A 26,592-nucleotide genomic window follows, 5' to 3' on the forward strand; every position below is an offset into this window, starting at 1 on the left:
GGAGAGGCTTGTCCGAGGCAGTGGAATCTGGGCGGGGGGCATGGCTGCGAGTGTGAAGTGTGAGAACTTTGACCTGCAGGGGCTCTTTTTTGGGCTGATCCACCCCACTTCAGGGTGCCCCAAATGACTCAGCCATGTGCAAGTCAGTAAGAATTCTGCAACTTGATCTCTTTCAAAATTTATTTGAGTCTCTGGATCATGACCCATAAATGAGCTTATTTGGTGCTGGAGGTGGTTTGTCTCAAATATTTTTATAGCCTGTTTGTGTTAAATTTTAATTGTCAGTGCTTGTGGACATGTAACATTTTCCTGTCCCTTTTTTACTTCTAAATCTTAGAATAATTGCAGTCAGTTATGAAGCACGTGCATTTGGGGTGACTAGAAACATGTGGGCAGATGATGCCAAGAAGTTATGTCCAGATCTCCTCCTGGCACAAGTTCGAGAGTTGCGTGGGAAAGCTAATCTAACCAAGTAAGAAGAGTTTGTTGCTGTGTCTGTTGCTGTTGTTGGATCACACCTGGTCGTGCTCATTGACTGCCACCAACTTGGTGCTCAGGAGTCACTCAAGAATGGGGAACCAATCAAACTCGGGGCCTTCTGCTTGCAAAGTGTGCACTCCAGCCCCAGAATGGAAGTGTTAGGAATAATATTTCATTAAGTTTAAAAACTGATCTTTCAAATTCATTTTGTATAGTAATATCTAAAAACTGCCCTTTGGTGGGCCAGAGAGATAGAACAGGAGTTAAGATCCTTGTCTTGGGGCCAACCGTCATTTTCTCTTCAGTACCCCTTAGGATCCCCAAGCACTCCAGCAGTGGTCCCTGAGCACAGAGCCAGGAATAAACCCTGAGCATTGCAGAGTGTAGTTCAGTTCTCCTCCCTCCCCCGAAATGGTCTTTGGTCAGCATTCTTTATTTTTTTTAATTTTTGGCTTGTTTTGTTTTTGGACCATACTTAGCTGTGCTCAGGGCTTCCTTCTGTCTCTGTGCTGAGGAATCACTCCTGGCAGAAATCAAGGGATATATGGGGTGCTATGGATTGAACCTGGGTCAGCCATATGCAAGATTGCACCTTACCCACTGCACTATCTCCCCAGCACCTTGATGCCCTTTTTATTTTACAATTAAAGATTGGGGGTGGGTTAGAGAGGCAGCTCAACAAGCTGAGTACGTGCACTGCATGCAGGAATGCCTGGGTTAAATCCTCAGCACCACACACTCTCCCAAGTACCATCAAAAATGAACCAGAGCAGGGACTGGAGCTATAGTAAGCGGGTAGAGCATTTGCCTCACACAGCCAATCTCTGGCATCCATATGATTCTCTGAGCATCGCCAGGAGTAATTCCTGAGTGCAGAGACCGGTACTAATGCCTGAGTATTGCTGGTATGACCAAAAAAACAAAAAGATAAAAATTAACCAGAGCACTGAGCACTAATGGGGGTGGCCCAAAAACATCAAGAGAAAAACAAAAAGGGAAAAACTCGGCCCTTTTCTGGGGGAGTAATTTGCTCAAGAAACTGTGAAGGCACAACAACTGGAGTGTGGTTTCTTATGAGCATGAGTGTGTCATGCTCTCACCCTCTTGTGCACAAACCTGCCCTGGAGAGAGCTTAGCAGGCTAAGTGTATGTTTTCCATGTGGGAGGCCTAGGTTAGGTCCCAGGCATGGCAGGTAGTCTTCAAACACCATCAAATCCCAAACCAAGACCCCCCACACAAAGCAAAACTGAGGCTAGGGAATTAGCTCAAAGGTCTGCTTTGCATGTGTAAGCCCGGAGTTCAGTCACTGACACTGCAGCTCTTGAGTTCTGCTGGGTGTAGTCCTAGAGTTTCCCAGCACTGTTGCCCCAGAATACGAAATCTGTGACCAGAGAGGTATTATAGGGGTTTAGGCGCTTTCCTTGTAAGGGGCCAACTCTGGTTTCATCCATGGTACCAACATATGGTCCCCTAAGCCCAGGGCCACAAGCATGCCCTGAGCACAGCTCAAAACCCCAAACGCCAAACCAGAAACAATACCGATCCTTCAGGCCCACACACCTGAATTGAGTATTGCTAGGATTGGCTTTGGGGTTCCCTAAGCACTACTTGGAAGCCCCAACTCCACAAGAACTCAAAATTCTCTCTAATTCTTTCTTTCACTTGAGAATGTTCGAAAACAGTATTATACTAGTCCTTATAGCTTAATGAAGGATGCACACATATCTTTGTAAGAAATACGATGGGTTCAATAGGAACAATGAACTCTAAATTTCCTGAAAATTTCTTTGACTATATTCAAAGGAAATACTACATACTGCCATAAAAATGTAGCTGTATACAGTTCAATGAGCTACTTGTCATGGTTTGAATAGGTCTCTGGTCAGACTGATGTTCACTGTGCGAGGCAGTGAGTCTGCCACTGCATCATCACGCTTCAGGTGCTGTCTTCTCCAACTTTATCATCTGAATGGTAGTGCCTGGGTTTGGGTTGGTGACACTTGTGTTTAGTAAGCATTGGGTCACATGTTAAACTCACTGGAGTATAAAATTAATTTTGTTAATTTATAATGAAAAATACTCTTTGGGGGGCTGGAGAGATAGCACAGCGGGTAGGGCGTTTGCCTTGCACGCGGCCGACCCGGGTTCAAATCCCAGCATCCCATATGGTCCCCTGAGCACGGCCAGGGGTAATTCCTGAGTGCAGAGCCAGGAGTAACCCCTGTGCATCACAAGGTGTGACCCAAAAAGCAAAAAAAAAAAAAAAAAAATACTCTTTGGGTGGGTTGGGGGTGGTGTTGCTGGGGACATTATTGGTGGAAAATGTGCATGGGTGGAGGGATGGGTGTTCAATCATTGTATGACAAACTCAATCATGAAAGCTTTGTAACTATCTCATGGTGCTTTAATAATAAAAAATAAATAAAATAAAATAAAATTAAGAAAAAAGAAAAACACTCTCTAGAGGAAGACCAATTGCGCAGAGTTCAGTGATCAATGCAATATTCTCTGTGAGTTGTTTCTTTTTTTTTTTTTTGCTTTTTGGGTCACACCCAACGATGCTCAGGGGTTACTCCTGGCTCTGCACTCAGGAATTACCCCTGGTCGTGCTTAGGGGACCATATGGGATGCTGGGAATCAAACCCGGGTCGGCCCCATGCAAGGCAAATGCCCTACCCACTGTGCTATCACTCCAGCCCCTGTGAGTTGTTTCTTCTTTGAAGACAAAAGTAGCAGTGGAATGCTATGGGATTAGTCTGTGAAAATACTGGGAGTAGGTGAACATAGTATAAAGTTCTCTAGTTAATTTTCTTGTGTGCCATACCCGGCTGTGCTCAGGGCTTACTTCTGGCTTTGTGCTCAGAGTTTATTCCTGATAGTCCTTGAACCTGGGTTATTCCATGTTAGGCAAATTTATCCACTATACTATCTCTCTGACCATCTAGTAAAACATTTTTGAAATATTTCTATTTTAGGGAAATAGAGGTCACATACATACATTCATGTACTGAGCACTTTCTAGCAATAGTCACTCTAATTTGTTTGCCTTTGTGTTATGTTTTGGTTTTTTACATCTGCTCGTGCCTGCTCAGTGACCCATTAAGTTAAATGACTATTTACTTTGTCAAGCCAGTTGTTTATTTAAGGAAACCTTACACTGATTTTGTATGTTATCTTTCCATTTACTAATGGGAGGAGGTGGGCCAAATAATCTCAAGTTTGCTTCTATGTATTGCCTATTCTTACACTCCTGGTACATTTTAGGTATCGGGAAGCCAGTGTTGAAGTAATGGGGATAATGTCCCGATTTGCTGTGATTGAACGTGCCAGCATTGATGAGGCTTATGTAGACCTGACTGGTGCTGTACAAGAGAGACTGAAGAAGCTACCAGGTCACCCTATCTCAGCTGACATGTTGCCGACCACGTACATTGAAGGGTCACCTCAAAGCCCTCCAACAGCAAAAGGGGCTGTTCAGAAAGGTACTTTAATGGCATCACACTCTTTCCGATTCCTGCCTTTGGAATCTGCTTTGCTTGGGAGCTGTAGCACTGCCACAAAACTATTCTAGTATCTCTCTGTCTCTCTCTCTGTCTCTCTCACTTTTTCTCCTACTTTTTGTGTCACACATGGCAATGCTCAGGGGTGACTCCTGGCTCCGCAGGCCTGGCTAAGGAGCAGGGGTGGGGGTGGGGAGCGGATTAGGGAGACAGGGATCAAACCAGTGGTGGCCAGTACAAGTGCCTTTTACCTGCTATACTATTCCTCTGCCCCTCCATCTTTTAATTCATACAAAGTACATAGATTATGTGTGTAAAATCTGCTTTTTTACAATAAACCCGGTTGTAAGCAACACCCAGTTCTATAACATTGGAATCCTAGAAACTATCCTTATAGTCATTAACTATATTTCCCCTTGCCAAAGTAACCATTTTGATTTCTAGATAGCTTATTTTTGAACTTCATAAGATTGAAATTATGCTATATACTCTAGTCTGACTTCACTCACCCAGCAATGTCTTTATGAGATTCATCCATTCTTATAGTTATATTCAATTGTTTTACTCCTATTGCCCTATAGTATTCTACTTCGTGACTATACCACAGTTTATCCATTAATCTATTGATGGGTATTTGGTTTGTTTCTAAACTGGAACTACTAAGAACTGGGCTGTGAAAAACATTCTTGGAAAAACATTCTTGTAAATATCTTTATGTGGCCCAGATGTTTGTTTATGATGGGTAGATGCTACAAGTGCTAATTGTTGGGTTGCCTGCATTCAACTTTAGTTTACCTACACTTAACTGAAATAAACACTACCCAGTTTTCCAAAATTGTGGCATAAGTGTAAAATTCTACTAGCAGCATCTAAGTTTATTGTGTCACATCCTTGTTCATATTTATTTTGCATTTTATTCATTTTGATTGGTGTGTAGTGAAGTCACAATGTAGTTTTTTTTTTTTGCTTTTTGGGTCACACCTGGCGATGCACAGGGGTTATTCCTGGCTCTGAACTCAGGAATTACCCCTGGCAGTGCTCAGGGGACCATATGGGATGCTGGGAATCGAACGCGGGTCGGTCGCATGCAAGGCAAACGCCCTACCCACTGTGCTATCGCTCCAGCCCCACAATGTAGTTTTTTGATGTCTCTGGTGTTAAACTGTACATTTTGGTAAATTTACTATCTATATATCAGTGCTTTTCATGAAATGCCTGTTTAAATTCTTTTCACCCCCTTTTTTATTGTTCTTGTTTGTATGTGGGCCACACCCAGTGATGCTCTTGATTTTACTCCTGGCACTATGCTCAGGAATCACTCCTGGTAGGCTCAGGGGATCATATGGGGTGCCAGGGATCAAACCTGGGATGGCCTCATGCAAGCAAATACCCTACCCGCTGTACTGTCTAGCCTGCCTGTTTAAATTCTTTACCCATTTTGTTGGCACTTGGAGAGTCATGGCAGTGGGTGCTTGTCAGGCCTTCTGCGTACAAAGCGTGTGCTCAGCCTGTTAGCTGTCTTTCCAACCCAGATAAGTGATTTTTTTTTTACTTGACAAAACTTTGTGATATTCTCTCTGCATGTATGTGCTTTAATAAATAATATATTTGATAGTTAAATATATCTTCTTGGGGGGGCTGAGTGATGGTATAGTACAGCAGGTAGGTCATTTGCCTTGCATGTGGCCGACCTGGGTTTGATCCCTGGCACCCCATATGGTACCCCTGAGCACTGCCAGGAGTAACCCCTGAGTATCACTGGGTGTGATTCCCTTGCCCCCCAAAAAAATCTTAGGAGACCTGGAGATAGCTCAGTGGTAAAGCATGTCTTGTAAGCATGAGGCTGTGAGTTAATTTCATCACCATCCCACATTCTGTAAGCATAATTCAGGCAACACAATCAGGTGTGCAATCTAGTTTACCACAACCAAGTGCATGCAAGCACCACAGTAAAGTATGCCACCCCATCATCATACCAATTAAAACAAATTATATATATATGTGATATGTGGCCACACCTAGCAGTGCTTGGGGGCTATTCCTGGCTCTGTTCTCAGAAATGACCCCTGGCAGTGCTAGCATATTCTAGGATTTGGGGTGCAAGACAAGCCCCTTAATCCTTTACTATCTGACATCTGAAATATGTTATCTGTACAATGTGGCCTCCAAAAATAGTTTCTTAGACTGGAATAAAATTAAGGTAATACAAGTTTCTTTTGTACTTAGGGCTTTCTCTTAGAATTGTACCCCACACTGACCCACCCTTTATCACTTCTGACCCTGGGGTGCCTTGAGGGACCATATTAAGCTGGGGCTTAATCTAAAATTATATTATGATAATTCTAGATATGAAATCAAATAGAAACATATATTTTAGCCCAGTATTAAGAAAATGGAATTCAGTTGCATCTCCCAAAGTCAAGAATTGTATACTGCTTAAGGCTTTCTACAGGTGTACTAGACAGTATTTTCTAGGACTTTTTTATAAGGAACAAAACAGTGTAGGGAGTGGAGAGATAGTACAGGGGTTAGGCACTCGTCTTGCACACAGCCAACCCAGGTTTTATCCAACACCACACGTGGTCCCTCAAGCCTAAAGCCAGGAGTGATGCGCCTGCACCCCTCCCCCAGGCAGACCTAAGAGTAAATCCTGAGCACTTCTGGGTACTGCAACAAAACAGTGTATATGTTCTCTGCTGCTTTGTAACATCATAGAACTGTTACTTTCTAACCTTAATTAGAATAAATAAGATACAATGCTGACTTATAACAAAAAGAAACACTGTTTTGTGTGTGTGATTTTTTTTTTTTCTTTTTGGGTCACACCTGGTGATGCACAGGGGTTACTCCTGGCTCTGCACTCAGGAATCACGGTGCTCAGGGGACCATATGGGATGCTGGGAATTGAACCTGGGTCAGCCACGTGCAAGGCAAACGCCCTACCCGCTGTGCTATTGCTCCAGCCCCTTGTGTGTGATTTTTTTAAATTAAATTTTTTAAAAAAGGGAGTAATTGGACTGCATGGAACTGAGCTCAGGGCTTAACTCCTGATTCTGCTTGGGTCACTCCTGGCAGCGCTCTCATGTGACCATACGAAATGCTGGAGTTTAAACCGGGTTTGGCCCTGTGCACAGCTAGTGCCTTAACACCCTGGACTATGTCTTCATCCAAAAAGGAAACTAGATATAGATCTGTGTATAGCAAGCTAATGGCATTGAAGAACCATAGGCAATATATTATTAATTGTAGTAGCAATACAGATATGTAGAGGAAAAATACTTCAGGAGAGTTTGGCTTATATATAAACACAGTGGTGCATTTCCCATGGCTTGTATTTTTGAATAAGATGGCAGATGTAGTTTCCTTTTGTTGTTGGACAGTTATACAGTATGCCTTTAGTATGTTGTGTTGAAAGGTAGAAGGACAGGCCAGAGAAGCCTGTGGGAAGGACTGCTGAGGAATTACATTGTATCATAGAATTTGTCTCACTGGAGATTGCAGATCTTTTACCTCTCAAGGAAGAATACAGTGGACACTCCTTGGAGCACGCACTACACATGCTTTCTCTCCCTCAGCCTGCCCTGCCTGGGTCAGACTTGCCATAAAAAAAAATAGCAGCCTCAAACTTTTTTCTTTTATATTTTGATAAACACTGAAGAAACTGGAGCTGTTAAACTTTATTTTGGGGAAAACCTCAAATGGTTTATTTGGTGTCATGGAATCTCTTACCATTTTTTTTTTTTTTTTTGCTTTTTGGGTCACACCTGGTGATGCACAGGGGTTACTCCTGGCTCTGCACTCAGGAATCACTCCTGGCGGTGCTCAGGGGACCATATGGGATGCTGGGATTCGAACCCGGGTCGGCCGCGTGCAAGGCAAACGCCCTACCCGCTGTGCTATCACTCCAGCCCCCGTCTCTTACCATTTTTAATACACAAGTTTTGTATGCTTGTTTTCCGTTTTCATTTCAACATACAAGCACTATAATTGTAGCTATTAGAATAAAATCTCTTAACTAAAAAAAAAAGCAATACAGTGGACAGTAAAAAAATATGTTACTTAGGGGCTGAAGTGTTAGCACAGAGGGTAAGGTGTTTGTCTTGTGCAGCTTACCTGTGTTCATTCTCCAGCACCACATACGATCCACCATAACCCCTCCAGGAGGAAGCCCTGAGTACCCTGGGGATGGCCCCAAAGTCAAAAAATATATAAATAAAAAGTATTAACAGAGGCAGAGTTGATGATGAAACTTATAATAAGTTTATTATCCTGGCACCAGTCATAAATTTTATAGTCATGACAAATTTTTTTGTCTTAAGCTTTATATACCATATTTTTATAGGTATATTTATCATGTAGTTAATTTGGGGGGGTGGAGCACACCAAGGATCAGGACTCGCTCCTGGCTCTGCATTCAGGGATCATTTCTGGAGTGCTCGGGACCATATGGGGTGCCAGGGATCAAACCCAGGTGGACCTCAGGCAAGGCAAGTGCCTTACCCACTGTACTCTCTCAGGCTGTTGTAGATAATTTTTTTTTTCTTTTTTCTTTTTGGGTCACACTCAGTAATGCACAGGGGTTACTCCTGGCTCATGTACTCAGGAATTACTCCTGGCGGTGCTTGGGGCACAGATGAGATTCTGGGAATCGAACCCGGGTCAGCCTCATGCAAGGAAAGTGCCCTACTTGCTGTGCTATTTCTCCAGCCCCTGTTTGTAGATAATTTATTTTATTTTTATTTTAGTTTCACAGTGACTAAATTAAAAAATATCTATTTATTTTGGGGGAGCCCCACCTGATGGTGCTCAGGGCTTATTCCTGTGTTTGTGCTTCAGGGATCACTCCTACTGGTGCTTCAGGGTGGGAAGGCATATGTGGTACCTGGGATTCAAATTAGGGTCAGCCACATGCAGAGTAAGTGACTTTTCTCCTGTACTATCTCTCTGAAGCAAAAATAAAAGTTCAGAATTGGGGAGAGAGAGGTAGAGCACCTTATGGTCCCCTAAAGATCATAGTGTGACCATTATAAGCAGCAAGTCTAGAGTAACCCGATTACCAGCTGTTTTCACTGGCCCCACAGTGTGATCAATCATCACAAAAATTAGAAGCCCAGGGGCTGGAGAGATAGCACAGCAGGTAGGATGTTTGCCTTGCACACGGCCGACCTAGGTTCAATTCCCAGCATCCCGTACGGTTCTCTGAGCACTGCCAGGGGTAATTCCTGAGTGCAGAACCAGGAGTGACCCCTGTACATTGCTGGGTGTGACCTAAAAAGAAAAAAGACTAAATCTCACTTGAACAAGTGAGATTTTCAAAGTTTCAGAAGACAAAACTCAATATGTGAAAATAAAGTATCTGGGCATGGAGGGATAAATAGGATGTATGCGACTGACCTGAGTTTGATCTCCAGCATCCCATATAGTCCCCTGAACATCACCAGGAGCAATTCCTGAGTGGAGAGCCAGGAGTAATCCTGAGCATCAGCGGGGGAATGGGGATGGGAGGGGGAGGGGTGGCTCCCTGAGCTCCCCCAACCAAAAAAATGATATCAATAGATATTTACGTACTGTAAAGCTGGGAAATCAAAGTGTAAAAAGTTATAGGGTTTGCATGAAATTATTGGAATATACTGTGAAATTATAGAGATATATTTATTTTTGGTTTTGAGTTCATTCCCAGTGGTGCTGAGGATTTCTTCCAGATCAGAGCTCTGGGAATGCTGGGGAATCTTGTGGTACCAGGAGTTGAACCTGGGCCTCCTGCATGCCTATATGCAAAGCATCTGCTCAGCCCTTTCTCTATTTCTTTGGCACTAGAGATACATTGACTAATTATGTGTGAAGTGCAAGATTCTGCATCACTCTCTTTGGGAGCTTTGTTTTATAGTCTCGGGATCTTGTAGAATCTCACATGGCAGAGCCGGCAAGCTACCTGTGGCGTATTCAATATGCCAGAAACAGTAACAATAATGGGCCTCATTCCCCTACCCTGAATGCGACAGGGACATATGGAGACGTTACTGGTGCCAGGTCGAGCAAATCGATGAGCAACAGGATGATAGTGATACAGTGATACAATGATGTGAAAAGTGAGTTCAGTAGAAACTATAGAAATATTCCTGAGGTGGCATGTATATACAATACTGCCTACCCTGTCAGTGTTAGGGGAAGAAGTCAGGCATGTCAGCAAAGAGAAAAACAGCAGTCTTTTATTTCCTGCTCTTCTCATCTTCTTTTCTCCATGTAACTGAGCTTACACTGTGTATTTTTCCAAGATAGTTTGAATGTGTTTTCTTGCCTCATTTTCATACCTCTTTATTGATTCTTTAAACCAAAATGTCTCTTTCCTCTGTACCTAGTTTCTTTGCTATATAATCATTTTCCTGTGCTTTTTAAAAACTAGGTTGTTCTGGGGCCAGAATAATAATCACTGTCACTGTCATCCTGTTGCTCAATCGGGCACCAGTAACATCTCCATTGTGAGACTTGTTACTGTTTTCTGGCATATTGAATAAGCCACGGGTAGCTTGCCAGGCTCTGCCGTGCGCACGGGATACTCTCAGTAGCTTGCCGGGCTCTCCGAGAGGGGCAGAGGAATCAAACCTGGATCAGTTGGGTGCGAGGCAAACGCCCTACTGCTGTGCTATTGCTCCAGCCCGGAATAATAATAACAGTGGGTAAAGTGCTTGTCTTGCATGCCACCACCAACCTGGATCTGATCTGTGGCACCCTGTATGGTCTCCTAAGCCCCACCAGGAGTGATCCCTGAGTACACAGCCAGGAGTAAGCCTTGAGCACCAATGGGTATGGCCTAAAAACAAACAAACAAAAAAAACCACTCATAATTTTTAAGGCCCTGAGTCTGAAGCTAAATTTAATTATAACAAATTTTAGAGTAACTTGTCTAGTGATATAATTGGAGTTTAGGGTGTTCAGAAACACCTAAAAAATGTAAATTCTAACTTCAGTTCATAGAGAAGATTGAATTAATTCTAATTATTCTATTATATAGCAACAGACTTCTTAAAGATGTTCCTGGGGGAAGTTTTAAGAAATTAAAGAGACCTGGAGAGGAGAAGCCTTGCAGCAGGAACTGCCGTCTTCCAGTAAATCCAGAAATGACCAACACAAAGGGAAACAGGAAGGGCACCAGCTCTAGATTCTCTAAACTTTTTAGAACACATGGAGTTGTTCCTTTGGCCATGTGTCTGCAGGTCTACAGGGAAGGCGATAATCTTAAACATAAAAGAAACGGGCACTCTACAAAAAGGAATGCCCCACAAATGTTACCATGGCAAAACTGAAAGAGTCTACAGTGTTACCCAGCATGCCTTTGGCATTGTAGTAAACAAGCAAGCAAAGAGCAAAATTCTTGCCAAGAGAATTGATGTTCTATTGGACATATTAAGCACTATAAAAGTCGAGGCAGCTTTCTGAAGCCGGCAAAAGATAACAATCAGAAAAAGGACACCAAAGAGAAAGGAACTTGGGTTCCACCAAGCTCCAGCCTGCTCCACTCAGTGATGCTCACTTTGTGAGAAGGATCCTGAGCCATTGAAGCCCATTCTCTAGGGAATCATGGCATGAAAGATATTGTTTTGTTCGTTTGTTATTTGGCATTTTGGGTCACACCTGGCAATCTTGGGTTACTTCTGGCTCTGCATTCAGGAATTACTCCTGGCTTTGCTCAGGGGATGTATGGGATGCCAGAGACTGAACCCAGCTTGGGCCCATGCAAGGCAAGTGCCCTACCTGCTGTGCTATCACTCCAGCCCCAAGAGAGGTTGTTGTTTTTTTAAATAAAAAGACTCCTGAACTATAAAAAATGGTAAATGAAACAAAAACGCTGGTTCAATATCCATCATTACATATGGTCCTCCAAGTACCGCCAGGGGTATTCCTGAACATGGAGCTAGGAATGCCCCTAAGTACAATAGGGCCAATCCCTCCCCTCCACTCTGAAATATATTTTATTTGGGGAACAAGTAACGTTGGTTTATAAGACTATGTTTTTGGAATTCAGTTTCACTGTACTATTAAATAAGTGTAACCACACTATTACCACCACCAAAGTAACAGTATTCTACCACTATAATTAAATCATTACTTATGAAAGATAATAAAATATGTTTATAATCAGAACATTATGATTCACCTTATGCTGAAATTAAGGGTGCCGGTCTTTTACGATGTTTTTGTGAAATCTTGCTTGCAAGAAGCATTTATACAGTTAATAGCACAATTAAATGATTGTTTTTGCTTTTGTTTTTGATTGTTTGGGGGCTGCTCAGGATACTTCTGGTTCTGCACTCAGAAATTAACTCCTATTTGTGCTTGGGCAACTATATGAGATGTCCAGGATTGAATCAAAGTCAGCTGCATGTAAGGCAAATGCCCTACCTGCTGTTTTATCACCCTAGCTGCAATAATTGATTATTTTTAATGTCTGAATGTGACCTTTCAATATTTTCAGAGGAGAGACGGAAACAAGGCTTACTGCAGTGGCTTGATTCTCTTCAAATTGAGAACCCCACCTCTCCAGATCTGCAGCTCACCGTGGGAGCAGTGATTGTGGAGGAAATGAGAGCAGCCATCGAGAAGGAGACTGGTTTTCAGTGTTCAGCTGGAATTTCACACAATAAGGTAAAAGTTAATAACTCTAAATTAAAATAGATTTTTAAAAACAAAAAACAATGGTACAGCAAGGAGCAGAACATTGAAGTCATTCCACATACCTTCTACTGAGTGCCTATTTAGAATTTATATTGAGAACCAAAGGAAAACCTCAGTTTTGTTTTCTGTTGTTTTGGGGCTATGCATGGCTTTCCTCAGGAACCACCCCTGGCAGGCTTAGGAGAGCATATGTGGTGCTGGGGATCAACCCCCGGTCGGCTCTGTGCAAGACAAACGCCTTACCCTCTGTACTGTATCTGCAACTTGGAAACTTAAGTAATTTTCAGTATATCAATCAACATTGGATATACTTTCCTAGGAAATACTCTGTAAAAATGTGCAAAAGATACTTATTTATATAGCTGCATCCAGAGGATTCCTTAGATAACTGAACTGTCATGATCCAGAGGAGACTAGTCCTTGAACTCATATATGACCCTATTTTTTTTAATTGCTGAATATTCTGATATTTTTTTCTTTTTTAAAAATTTTTTTATTATACCATGATTTTTTCAAGCACGGTAAACAAGTTGTTCATAATACAGTTGTTTGAGATCTTAAACATTCCAGCACCAATCCCACCACCAGTGTTACTTTCCTTCCATAAATATTACTTTATTTTGTTTGTTACAATATAAGGCAAATGGAATTATCAAGCCATAGGTGATAGTAGTCAATTTATGACGTGTTACATCATCAGTGATGATGCTAAAGTTATTGTTCGAGGGTCTGCTGAGCTGGTTGGTGCCAGTTGAGCCTTCTGTGCTATTATTTAGGCTCATTGAGCTTGGTGGTCTTCTATGCAACTTTCCCCATCAGATTTGCTGTAATCCTACTGGGCTGACAGTACCGTGAAATTCTGAGGTTCAGGATCTAGGAAAATTTTGTGGCTTGGCAGTTTGATGAGGTTCAGTTATGTCTGGGCCATTTCTTCGTTGGAGGCTGTCAGGTATGGATGCGGCTTGCTGTGCCTTCAGGTGAAAGGAAATTCTGGGCTTACTCTTCAAGCCAGTGTTTTCTCTTGAGCATGTACCATGCTTGCTCGCCTCGATGTTTCTTTGCTTACCTGTTTCCACTCTGGAAAAGTCTGTATTCTCTTTGAACATGTACTTCTCTCTCTCCCCTCACATTTTTCTAAACTAGTCTCAATAAAAACTACCTTGTTTCACCCAAAAATGAATGGGGGGGAGGGAGGGAGAGGGAGAGGGAAAGAATCTTCCTACCCCCATTCTTAGAAGACCCCACTCTTCTCAGCCCAGACCATTCTACCTGGGGAGATTTGGCAGTATCACGCTCTTTTGGAGAAGTGGATGTGGGCCATTCCTCTGCCAGCAAGATCTGGTATTATTTCTTTTGTGAAATTGCCATAGATGTTTACATTTTTACCTAATTTGTCTTAAGAGCAATATGAGAAATGGAACAGTAAACCTTTATTAATTTGAACCATTACTTTATTTAGGGAATACAGACAATTCTCAGTTATTCAGGGGTAGAATAATTGGTTTTCTGAATAAATTACAGTGGGGCTTAGAACTTCTGAGTAGGTATAGTAATTGGGCAGTAGTTGATATATCTTGTGTCTGACCTCTCTACTACCTTCAAAGAAGAGATAAGTTGCCAAATCACTCAGCAGAGTTTGCATTTGTTTATTTTGCCTTGGTTTGTTTTCTGGTTGGTTGGATTTTATTATTATGTATTTGTTTTGGTGTCACACCTGGCTTGTGCTCAGGGGCTACTCCCAACTCCCTGTTTGGGGATTCCCCCTGGTGGTGTACAGTATTTGTGGTGCCAGGGATTGAACCCAGACCACCTATGTGCAAAGTATGCAATGCACTCAGCTTGTTGAACCAACTCTCCTGTCCTATTACTGTTATTTTTGGTTTGGGGACTGCTGCTGCCTCTTACTCAGGGATTACTTCCAGTAGTGCTCAGGGGACCAACCCAGGCTGCCTGCATGTAAAGTATATGTTCCAGTCCTCTGAGCCATCTCTCTGCCCCTTTCATAGTAACTTATCATCATCATCATCATCATCATCATCCCGTTGATTGTCAGATTTCTCAAGCGGTCTCCATTCGTCCTAGCTCTGAGATTTTAGAGGCCTCTCTCTCCTTCCCAGTGATGCCGCATTGGAGGCTTTTTCGGGGTCAGGGGAATGAGACCCAGCTTGTTACCGGTTACTTACTTGTAGTAACTTAAACCAAACTAATTGCTGCCTAGTAGAAGTTACTAGGGAATCTCTCCAATGAATTTTGTTTTGTTTTGTTTGGGAGTCATACCTGGTGATGCTCAGGAATTACCCCTGCCAGTGCAGGGTGGACCATATGGGATGCTGAAGATCAAACCCTGGTTGGCCATATAGATGGTGAGCGCCCTGTCCACTATGCTATCTCTCCAGACCCAAGAATCTCTCACCAGGACTGGAGCATTAGCACAGTGGGTAGGGCGCTTGCCTTGCACATAGCCGACCCGGGTTCGATTCCCAGCATCCCATATGGTCCCCTGAGCACCACCAGGAGTAATTCCTGAGTCCATGAGCCAGGAGTAACCCCTGTGCAATGCCGGGTGTGATCCAAAAAGCAAAAAAAAGAATCTCTCACCAGGAGATACCACTTAAGTAGCACTGTGTCCTGTTCATCAATTTGCTTGAGCGGGCACCAGTAACATCTCCATTGTGAGGTTTTTTGGCATATCGAATACGCCATGGGTAGCTTGCCAAGCTTTGCCATGTGGGCAGGATACTCTCGGTAGTTTGCCAGGCTCTCTGAGAGGGACAGAGGAATTGAACCCAGGTTGGCCACGTGCAAGGCAAATGCCCTCCCTGCTGTGCTATCCCTCCAGTCCTACCATTCTGACTTCTGACCACTTAAGTATTTTAACAAAAACAAAAACTGCTCAAGGATTTAATTATTTGCATTTGGAGATCTTATTTATGGTATCAGGAAATGTTTACTACCGGAGGGTAATTTTGAGCCTAACTTTATCAAAGATACTGAATGATAGTAACTTGTGGTTAAGAACTTAAGAATGATTAGATCTGGGAGGAATTCCCAGATTTTTTTTTTTTTTGCTTTTTGGGTCACACCCAGCGATGCTCAGGGGTTACTCCTGGCTCTTCACTCAGGAATTACTCCTGGCGGTGCTTGGGGGACCATATGGGTTGCTGGGGATTGAACCCGGGGTCGGCCGAGTGCAAGGTAAACGCCCTACCCACTGTGCTATCGCTCCGGCCCTGGAATTCCCAGATCTTTTATCGTTTATCAAGAAATGTAAATAAATGGAGCTGGTCACCATTTTCAAATTGACATTCTTTTGTAGCTTCTATACTTTTTTTCTCTCAAAGTGGAAAGACCCTAAGGAATAGATAGGGAGGAAAAAATGACTAAGGGAAAACCAAGAATGGAATTATATGGAAAGAAAATTGGGGTAATGATAGTGATTTATGTTTTCCAATGAGTCTGTTGTGGGGTACCAAGATTTAGTTCTCAAGTTTCTGGTTTTGTTTTTATTTTTAATGTGGAAACCATGAGTTACATAGCCCTCAAACTCTGTGTTTGTGTGTGTGTGTGTGTGTGTGTGTGTGTGTGTGTGCGCACGCACACACGCGCACGAGCGCGCATGCTGTCTTTATGGGTGGAGACAGTAATGAGATTTTTCACTTTCCACGCTGTAGGTTTTGGCGAAACTGGCCTGTGGACTAAACAAGCCTAATCGTCAGACACTGGTCTCACAGGGAGCAGTCCCGCAGCTCTTCAATCAAGTGCCTATTAGCAAAATGTAAGTGTTCAGGGAGCACCTTACTTTCACTCATATACATGTGCAGGTACTTGCAAGTTGTAGTTTCTTCTGTTCCTTATGAAGGTGTGACAGCAGGAAAAAGGTACCAGGGAGGTAGAGGAAGATAACTTTGAAAATCCACTCATACTAGTTTTTCCCCTAGTAAGTCTTCAGTTCTAGATTCAGTGGAAGATGCTCAATCCTGTTTTATAAAAGAAGAGGAAGAACTGATTTTTTAATAATATTTTCTCTCTAGGCTTTTTATTCAAGTTTTACTATTTTGGGGGGGAGGGGTGAGGTTTAGGCCACATCCAGTGATGCTCAGGGGTTATTTCTGACTGTACACTCAGGAATTACTCCTGGCAGTGGTCAGGGGACATACGGGATGCTGGGGATCAAACCCAGGTCAGCTGTGTGCAAGGTAATTGCCCTTCTCTCTATACCATCTCTCTGGCCCTGTCTCAAGTCATATTACCTTTCTTCACAGGCTTTTGGGCTACTGAATTGCTTCTAAACGAGACATAAGTGCAGTCATATTAACAGATATATAATACTGTTAGGGGAAGAGATGTAGTGTAGTTCAGAACAGTAATGAAAATGCTATCACAGGATTCTACATGAGTACTTGCTAGATGAATTGCAATGGTAGTTAGCAAAAGTTCATAGAGAAGAGTAATTTGAGGGGCTAGAGAGATAGCACAGCGGGTAGGGCGTTTGCCTTGCACGCGGCCGACCCGGGTTCGATTCCCAGCATCCCATATGGTCCCCTGAGCACCGCCAGGGGTTAATTCCTGAGTGCAGAGCCAGGAGTAACCCCTGTACATCGCCGGGTGTGACCCAAAAAGCAAAAAAAAAAAAAGAGTAATTTGAGAAGAATTGCTCAGAGGATTTTGTATTGGCACAATTTAGACAGTCAGATATGAGAATAGGAGAGCAAAACTAACTTAGAGAATGTTTTTAACACAAAGGAGAGAAGCACAGGTATTTTTAATATGCTAGGACAAACTAGTTAAGCAGCATCATGAGGATAATGTAGAAAAGAGCCTGGAAAGATTAAATCCAAATTATATGAAGCATCAAAGGCCAGGCTGAAAGAATTTTAATTATATTTTTAAATAGAAAAGATTTTAGATATGGAAGAGATTTGTTTGGGGAGTATGTGTCTCATGTGTATTTGAGAATTGAACCAAGGTCCTCCACATGCAAAACATAGTGGAATTGGATTTTTCATCCCTAAATGAGGTTGCAAGGTCTGGAAGGGTGAAAATTTTCTGTAAGAGGATGTGAATGCAGTGCAGTGGTAGAGTGCTTTGAATATATGGGGCCCTTGGTGTGGTCCCTAGTCCTCAAAAAGAAAGAAAACTGGAAACAGAAAAACAATCTATAGTTGAGTAATCAATTTTCTCATTTGTCTGTGCTGTTGGTAACTTTCCCAGGTCTTAATGCCTAGACTATCTGACTACCCAAACTCTTACTCGATAAAATTAACAACCTGAAGGACTAGTAAAAGCTCTTCTCCTTAATCTTCTGGAGAAGGTTGGGACACAAGAAGATTATCTTATGTTTGCTCAATATATATTTATTGATATTTATGATGACCCTTAAATTGATTCTTTTTTTCTCAGCCGTAGTCTTGGAGGAAAGCTTGGGGCTTCTGTCGTTGAAGTTCTAGGAGTAAAATACATGGGTGAACTAACTCAGTTCACTGAATCCCAGCTCCAGAGTCATTTTGGGGAAAAGAATGGGTAAGTGATTCAAAAATGAAGGTGTCCCAACTTACTTGGGTTACTTTCCTCTTTTCAGGAAAAAATATCTGCATCTGCCCTAGGAATCTATCTTTTTTTTTTCTTTTTTCGGGGGGGAGATGTGGTAGTGGGGAGATCTATTTTTGGTTCTGAGCTTGAGAGTTATTCCTGGCAGTACTTGGGGGATAGGGACCATATGTAGTACTGTGTCTCAAACTTGGGCCTCCTGCAAGCAAAACATGTTATCCAGTCTGTTGAGAGCACTCCCCAGCCCCCAAATTTATGTTCTTTAAATGAACAAACAGAAAGCACTGTCCACACTTGTACCCAGAACTGAAACCCCCACAATTTCTTGACCCTTTATCCCATCCCCAGCCTACTTTGTTTGAGAAATACTGATCGAGTAGAATCTGGATCTATCTTTAGGTTAACCTTTGTTCTTTGAGGAATTCAATTGTTTTATATTAGATCATTATGGTCTATATGCTAAACAAGTGTTTTCATAGACCTATGTAGATTGATAAAATTGATAATTTACTTTTAAGCTTGGCTATATACATCATTTAAGTGAACTAAAATAGTGATCGATAGTCCCTTAAAATCCTTGTGTTTACATTAAAAATAACAATAGTAACCAGTGCTGGCTTGGATGTGGGGAAAAAGGGACGCTCTTTCACTGTGGGTGGGAATGCTGACTGGTCCAGCCTTTCTGGAAAACAATTTGAACAGTCCTTCAAAAACTAGAAATTGAGCTTCCATATGACCTCACAATACCACTTCTGGGAATATATCCCGAGGATAACAAAAAAGCACAGTAGAAATGACATCTGTACCTATATGTTCATTGCAGCGCTGTTCACAATAGCCAAAATCTGGAAACAACAAAAATACCGTAGAACAGATGACTGGTTAAAGAAATTTTGGTACATCTACACGATGGAATTCTACGCAGCTGTTAGGAGGGATAAAGTCATGAAATTTGTTTATAAATGGATAGACATGGAGAGTATCATGCTAAGTGAAATGAGTCAGAGAGGGACAGACATAGAAGGACTGCACTCATTTGTGGAGTATAGCATGAGGCTAACACCCAAGGACAGTAGATAGGTACAAGGGCTAGGAGGATTGCCCCATAGCTGGAAGCCTGCTTCATGAGCGGAGGGGAGGAAACAGATGGAATAGAGAAGGGGTCACTAAGAAAATGATGGCTGGAGGAATCAGCCAGTATGGGAGATGTGTGCGAAAGTAAATAATGGACCAAACGTGATGACCTCTCAGTGTCTGTGTTGCAAGCCATAATGCCCAAAAATAGAGAGTGAGTATGGGGAATATTGTCTGCCTTGGAGGCAGGGGGAGGGTGGGAAAGGGGGGTACACTGGGGAGATTGTTGGTGGGGAATGTGCACTGGTGGAGGGATGGGTGTTTGATCATTGTGTGATTATAACTCAAACATGAAAGCTTGTAACTATCTCATGGTGATTAAATAAAATTAAAAAAAAATCCTTGTGTTTAGATCTAAGTCTAAGTCAAAACCCATAGGGATATTGTCAGTTACTTGCTATTCCCTTTCTCAAAAACTATGAGCTTTTTTTCTTTTCTTTTTTTGGGTCATACCCGACAATGTTCAGGGGTTACTCCTGGCTCTGCACTCAGGAATTACTCCTGGCGGTGCTCAGGGGACCATATGGGATGCTGGGAATCGAACCTGGGTTGGCTGCGTACAAGGCAAATGCCCTACCCGCTGTGCTCTCGATCTAGACTCCTTTAAATTTTATTTTATTTATTTTATTTTGTTTGTTTGTTTTTTTGCTTTTTGGGTCACACCTGGCGATGCTCAGGGGCTACTCCTGGCTTTGCACTCAGGAATCACTCCTGGCAGTGCTCAGGGGACCATATGGAATGCTGGGAATCGAACCCTGGTTGGCCGAGTGCAAGGCAAACACCCTACCTGCTGTGCTATCTCTCCAGCCCCGTCCTTTAAATTTTAAAACATTAAATCAGTGAACTGGAATTTATCAGGAAGGACAGGGATTCTCCCAGAGATGAGGCATACTTAATTTGGGACAAGGTTTTCTTTTCTTGGTTTTGTTTTGTACCATATCCAGTGATGCTCAGGGATTAGACATGGCTCTGCACTCAGGAATCACTCCTGGCCATGTTTGGAGGGACCGTATGGGACCGTATGGGATGCCTGGGATCAAACCCAGGTCAGCTACGTGCTGAGCAAACGCCCCTACCCTCTGTGCTATTCATCCCAGTTTTTTTTTTTTTTTTTTTTTTTTTTTGGTTTTTGGGTCACACCCGGCGATGCACAGGGGTTACTCCTGGCTCTGCACTCAGGAGTTACTCCTGGCGGTGCTCAGGGGACCATATGGGATGCTGGGATTTGAACCCGGGTCGGCCGCGTGCAAGGCAAATGCCCTACCTGCTATGCTATCACTCCAGCCCCCCAGTTTTCCATTTTTTAATGAAAGAGTTAAAAGGGTAATCCAGGTCTTTTATTTTTAACAAGAATAATTATTTGTCTTCACCTTGCTGATTTTATTAGATCATGGCTATATGCCATGTGTCGTGGGATTGAACATGATCCAGTTAAATCCAGGAAACTACCCAAAACCATTGGTTGCAGCAAGAACTTTCCAGGAAAAACGGCTCTTGCTACCCAGGAGCAGGTGAGTAGCATTCTTAACAGAGCAGTGCATTTTATTTTTATTTATTTTGGGTTTGGGGGCTGGGCTGCACCTGGCAATGCTCACTTGTTACTCCTGCCTCTGCACTCAGGAATTACTTTCTAGTGGACTCAGGGAACCATATGGGATGCTGGAGATCAAATCTGGGTTGGCTGCATGCAAGGCAAGCACCCTACCTGCTGTACTATTGCTCCAGTCCAGCAATGTATTTTATTTTAAATTATTATTATTATTATTATTATTTTCCGTTTTGGGTCACACCTGGTGATGCACGGGTGTCAGTCCTGGCTCTGCACTCAGGAATTACCCCTGGTGGTGCTCAGGGGACCATGTGGGATGCTGGGAATAGAACCCGGATAGGCTGCGTGCAAGGCAAACGCCCTACCCACTGTGCTATCGCTCCAGCTGTTCAGCAATGTATTTTAAAAGGGCTCACTGGGGGGGCTGGAGCGATAGCACAGCGGGTAGGGCGTTTGCCTTGCACGCGGCCAACCCGGGTTCGAATCCCAGCATCCCATATGGTCCCCGAGCACTGCCAGGGGTAATTCCTGAGTGCAGAGCCAGGAGTAACATCTGTGCATCGCCAGGTGTGACCCAAAAAGCAAAAAAAAAAAAAAAAAAGGGCTCATTGGTAGCTTTTGATAACTGTTAAGTTAGATAAGCACTTACATGTTGTAACATATAAAGGGAATAGAAGTGCTTTCTGTGGGTGGAAAGTAGACTTATTTAACTTGTAATTTTTTTCCCTTTTCTATTTCATTTAAAAATAGATAAAATAGAACTGACTAAATTTCAAGTAGTAGTCTCAGTTTTTGATAACAAGAAACATAAAATGCTTAGGATATTGTGCCTCTGTTTGTGTCTTTTCTGGGAGTTTGAATATTCCTGGAATGCACCTGGGGGCATGCCAGCAGGAAGAGAAAATGAATGTGTTGAGCTAGGTCAGTAGGTCAGATTACTGAAGATTTCCATGGACAGTAATAATTATGCAAGGTGCTTTTGGCGAGTACTTCTGTTTGGGGGAAAACTGAACATTTCTAAGACTAATTCTAATACTGTTTTCTAAAACTTGAGTCTTTAAATGAAAGATTAAAGTTTCAAGTTTCACTATGTTCTTTTTTTTTTTTTTTAAGATACAATGGTGGCTTTTGCAATTAGCCCAGGAACTAGAAGAGAGACTCACCAAGGATCGAAATGATGTAAGATTTTCTTTCTTTATTACTGGGGTGAGCTTTGGGACTTAATACCAGTTGCTGTTTGTCTCACGTAGGAGAAATAAGACACTACATGAAAGACATCAGCCTTGAAGTTCTAAGAATAAATATATTCAGGGGAGAATGGGCAGACAGGTAGACCAGGAGGTAAGGTGGTGTTTGGGGATCCCTCCTGGGTGTGCTCAGAGAACAGTGCAGTGCCAGGAATCTAACCTGACCTCCATCATAGGAAACATGCACTCAGCCTCTTGGCCTCTTGAACTATCTCTCTAGCCCCAGTTGGGGTTTTTGTTTGTTTTGGGCCATACCTGCCTATGCTCAGGGTTTATTCCTGGCGCTGTGCTCGGGAATCACTCCTGGCACTCTTGGAGGACTACATGGAGTGCTGAGGGTCAAACCCAGGTCAGCTGTGTGCAAGGCAAGCTCCCTATCCACTGTATACTCTCTCTCTGTTCCCAACCATCAGTTTTTTTTTTTTTAATTTTATTTTTTTTTTAATTTTTAAATTTATTTATTTTTAATTAGAAAATCACCGTGAGGGTACAGTTACAGATTTATACACTTTTGTGCTTATACTTCCCTCATACAAAGTTTGGGAACCCGTCCCTTCACCAGAATTTGTTTGTTTTTTAAATAGGGGTCACTTCTAGCCATGCATGGCCTGGCAGTGCTGGGGGTCATGTAGTGCTGGTGACCTTGCTGGATGTCAACTATCTCTTAGCATCTCTACTTTCTTATTGTTGTTATCTGGGGGGTTGGGGTGGTGGACACTACACCATGTTGTTCAGGGTTTATTTCCAGCCTCGTGCTTGCAGTGGTGCTCGGGGTACCACGTGATGCCCGGGTTTAAACCTGGGCCTTCTGCACATGCAGATCATAAGCAGTAGCCCTCAGAGCTGTCTCCTCATCCTCCCTCTTTTCTTTAGTGTATTTCTTATCCAATTCCTGCAACTCTGAATATAGTCATTCAGCGGGACATTGAAGGATCAGATTATAAATTATTGAGTTCTATAAAGAATATTAAGTCAGGGCTCCAGAGAGAGACTAGAGTGGGTAAGGCGCTTGGTCTTGGATGCAGCCAACTCTGGTTTGATCCCTTGCCCCGCGTACTATCATTGTCACCTGAGCAGCGCCAGGTATGGACCCCAAAGCCCCCAAAACAAACAAGACAATATTAAGTCAAAGATTTGACATCATAGGGTCCTCTCTTTTAAGCAAATAGTTTTGTAGATACATATTTTTACATACCCTAAAATAATTACACCCCTTACTGAGTCACTCTCATGCCCCTTTCTCAGGTAAGCTTAGTTCTATTATTAGTGTCCAGTGATTCCACTTTTACTTTGTCTGCTCATAATTTTTTTTTGTGAAGAGAGATCATCCCCAATGTTACTCAGGCAACCAGAGCTACCTCTTTTGAACAGCAGCAGCTGTGTTGTGTTGGAGATCAAACTCAGGGCCTCATCATGTATGCTCATGCCTGCATGTAAATCTTGGAGATTTTTCCCTCTTTGCCCCTTGTTTGACAGAATCTTAGTTGTTATGTCACTTTGGCCACTAGGGGTCACTCTGTTCTCGTTTCTACAAGCCCCAAGGCCCTTGTAGTCATACAACGTAATATGAATTTTATGTTGTCAGGGATGAACGAGACTCTCAAATATGTAAACTATGTACTTTGTATCCTTAGTCCCTAATACAGAGTTAAACTTCAAAACCTTTATGCCAAAAATGTGCTCATACTTGGCAGTGCTCGTGTGCCCATAGTCCCTGCTAGAGTTGGACCAGGGTCTTACCAAGCAAGGAGATGTGTTATCCCCTTTAATATTCTCTGCAACCCCTTCCAAAAACTGGACATAGATGATGTATATTTCTTTTTTGCCTTGGCAATTTCCAGTGGTGGTGGGGGGGAGTGCACAACCAGTGGTGCACTCTGAGACTAGCTCAGTGGTCCAGGCCCATTTGATACCAGAGATCAGAGCCAGGCCTTCCACATGCAAAGACCATGCAACTGTTGAGTTATCTCTCCAGGCCTCTGTATACTTCCTTGCCCTCATCTCCTAACCAACCCATACATTCCAATTTAATCTCATCCTTTGTTACCTTCCTCTTTTTTATTTTTGTTTTTGGGCCACACTCAGTGGTACTCAGAGCTTACTCCTGACTCTCTCTGCTCAGGAATCACTCCTGGCAGATTTAGGGGACTATATGGGGTGCCAGGGATCAAACCCGAGTTGGCTGCGTGCAAGGCTGTATTATTGTTCCGGTCCCTAGCCACTTTTCTTTTTATCTAACATACAAAGTAAGCTCTCATCTTAGCACTACCATACTCACTCTTCCTGTGACTTCAGAAGTTTTTATTCATATTCCTCATACTTTTACTTTATTCAAGTCTGCTTTTTTTTTTTTTTTTTTTTGCTTTTTGGGTCACACCCAGCGATGCTCAGGGGTTACTCCTGGCTTTGCACTCAGGAATTACTCCTGGCGATGTAGTCAAGTCTGCTTTTTCCCCTGCTATGACACCATGATTCCAGCTCCACTGACATCAGGCCCTCTGTACTGTGTCTTACATAGCACTCTGTAGTCATTTATTTGTTGTTACATGCCTCCTTGTTATTTATTTGCTACTACAAGCAAAGATCCTTTTTTTTTTAAGACTTTTTTCTTTTAGACGTTTTCCTCTCATAGTTAGCTCCTAATGTGTAGTAGTCATTCAATTATAGCAGAATGATTTTAGTCAAAGATTTGTTTTTAATCGCTAATTTGTGTTTTTTCAAAATATACACATTTGTGTGAATTTATTCATAACATACATGTTTATGGCGGTGGTGGGATGCTTTTTAGGCCATACCCTGTGGTGTTCAGAGCTATTCCTGTTCTGTGCTCAGGAGTGACCACTGGGCTCAGGAGTGACCATTGGGCTCAGGAGTGACCACTGGCAATACTCAGGGGAAGTGTGTCTTTCCGAGAATTTAAACCAGGGTTATGGCTGCCATTGCTGCATGCAAACAAAATGCCTTACCACCTATACTATCTCTCTGCCCCCCCCCAAATGGGGGTTTTCCCAAAGTGCCTTAAAGAGGTACTTTCACATTCATATTTTTGAGGGCATATTTATGTACTTTTCACCTTTATATGGTCTCTTCCTTTTGATCCTTTAAAAAGAAATTATTTGGGGCTGGAGCGATAGCACAGCGGGTAGGGTGTTTGCCTTGCACTCGGTCGACCGGGTTCGATTCCCAGCATCCCATGTGGTCCCCTGAGCACCACCAGGAATGATTCCTGGGTGCAGAGCCAGGAGTAGTCCCTGTGCATCGCCGGGTGTGACCCAAAAAGCAAAAAAAAAAAGAAATTATTTGTTATTAATGTTTTTTGTTTGTTTGTTTGTCTTTGGGCCACACGTGGCAGTGTTCATAGCTTACTCCTGGTTCCACACTTAGGAATCATTCCTGGCAGTGCTCAGGGGACCATATGGGATGCCAGTGATCAAGCCCAGCTCAGCTGCATGCAAAGCAAGTGCCTCACCTGCTTAACTCTGTAGCCCGTTTTTTTGTTTTTGTTTTGTTTTTTAACTTGCTTTACATCAATATTCAGTTGTGGGCTGGAGTGATAGCACAGCGGATAGGGTTTGATTCCCAGCATCCCATATGGCCGCCCAAGCACCAGGAGTGATTTCTGAGTGCAGAGCCAGGAGTAACCCCTGAACATCTCTGGGGGTGACCCAAAAAGAAAAAAAAAAAAAGCCAACAATATTCAGTTGCTTAGGGTGAGAGATCGTATAAGGAACTTGCCTTGCATATAACTCACCCCAGTGGCCTGTGATGCTGTTAGCACCACCAGAGGTGACCTGTAAGAACCCCAGGTGTGGAAAACACACACACACACACACACACACACACACACACACACACACACACACTCTATTCAGATCCTTAAACTTCATTGAAAAGTGACTTACTGATCTTGGTCTCTGGAGCAGTAGTTTTCAGCCTCCTGTAAGTGTAACCAGCCCTGCAGTTGAAAAACCCTGGCTTTTGGAGCCTCATTTTTAATCTTTGGCTTGCAGCCTCATTTGGGATCATATAATCAGTAGATGTTTGATTTGTATGCCTGTTTGATAGACCTGTATACCTCGGGTCATGTGTAAAGTTCTTGGGTGAGAGGGGTTGTGACTGGACACAGCTGAAGAAGTCCTGCCCAAGAGGTGGCACACTATACTAGCTGCTTCTATTGTTTTTTTGTTTTGTTTTGTTTTATTGGGTTACACCTGGACTGTTTATATGGGTTACTCCTGGCTCTGTGCTCTGGAATTACCCTTGGCAGTGCTTAGGGGACCATATGATGTTAGGGATTGATTCAGGGTGGGCTATGTGCAAAGCAAGTGCCCCACCCCCTGTACTATCTCTCCAGCTCCATCACTACACTAGCTTCTACAAAGGGGCTGCAAGAAGGAAATGCTAGAGGAAGCGTTAAACATTAAGAGCATTAGGGCAGATTAAAGGGTAGATTTACAACTC

General features: G+C 42.8%; 1 protein-coding gene across 3 annotated transcripts in view; it reads left to right on the forward strand.

Annotated features, from left to right (window-relative positions):
- Window positions 1–26,592, forward strand: part of POLH (DNA polymerase eta) — a 45,269-nt gene that overhangs the window by 10,495 nt on the left and 8,182 nt on the right. For 2 of the 3 annotated variants that reach the window (XM_004605821.2, XM_055135703.1), the window contains exons 3-9: window positions 338–472; window positions 3,746–3,963; window positions 12,455–12,624; window positions 16,326–16,429; window positions 18,055–18,174; window positions 20,723–20,846; window positions 21,998–22,063. In XM_004605821.2, coding sequence (XP_004605878.1) covers window positions 338–472; window positions 3,746–3,963; window positions 12,455–12,624; window positions 16,326–16,429; window positions 18,055–18,174; window positions 20,723–20,846; window positions 21,998–22,063 — 937 coding nt within the window. The remainder of the gene's footprint in view (window positions 1–337; window positions 473–3,745; window positions 3,964–12,454; window positions 12,625–16,325; window positions 16,430–18,054; window positions 18,175–20,722; window positions 20,847–21,997; window positions 22,064–26,592) is intronic. The other variant, XM_055135702.1, reaches the window with a different exon arrangement.

The sequence above is a fragment of the Sorex araneus genome, chromosome 4 (genome assembly GCF_027595985.1).
Source record: "Sorex araneus isolate mSorAra2 chromosome 4, mSorAra2.pri, whole genome shotgun sequence".
Lineage (NCBI taxonomy): Eukaryota > Metazoa > Chordata > Mammalia > Eulipotyphla > Soricidae > Sorex > Sorex araneus.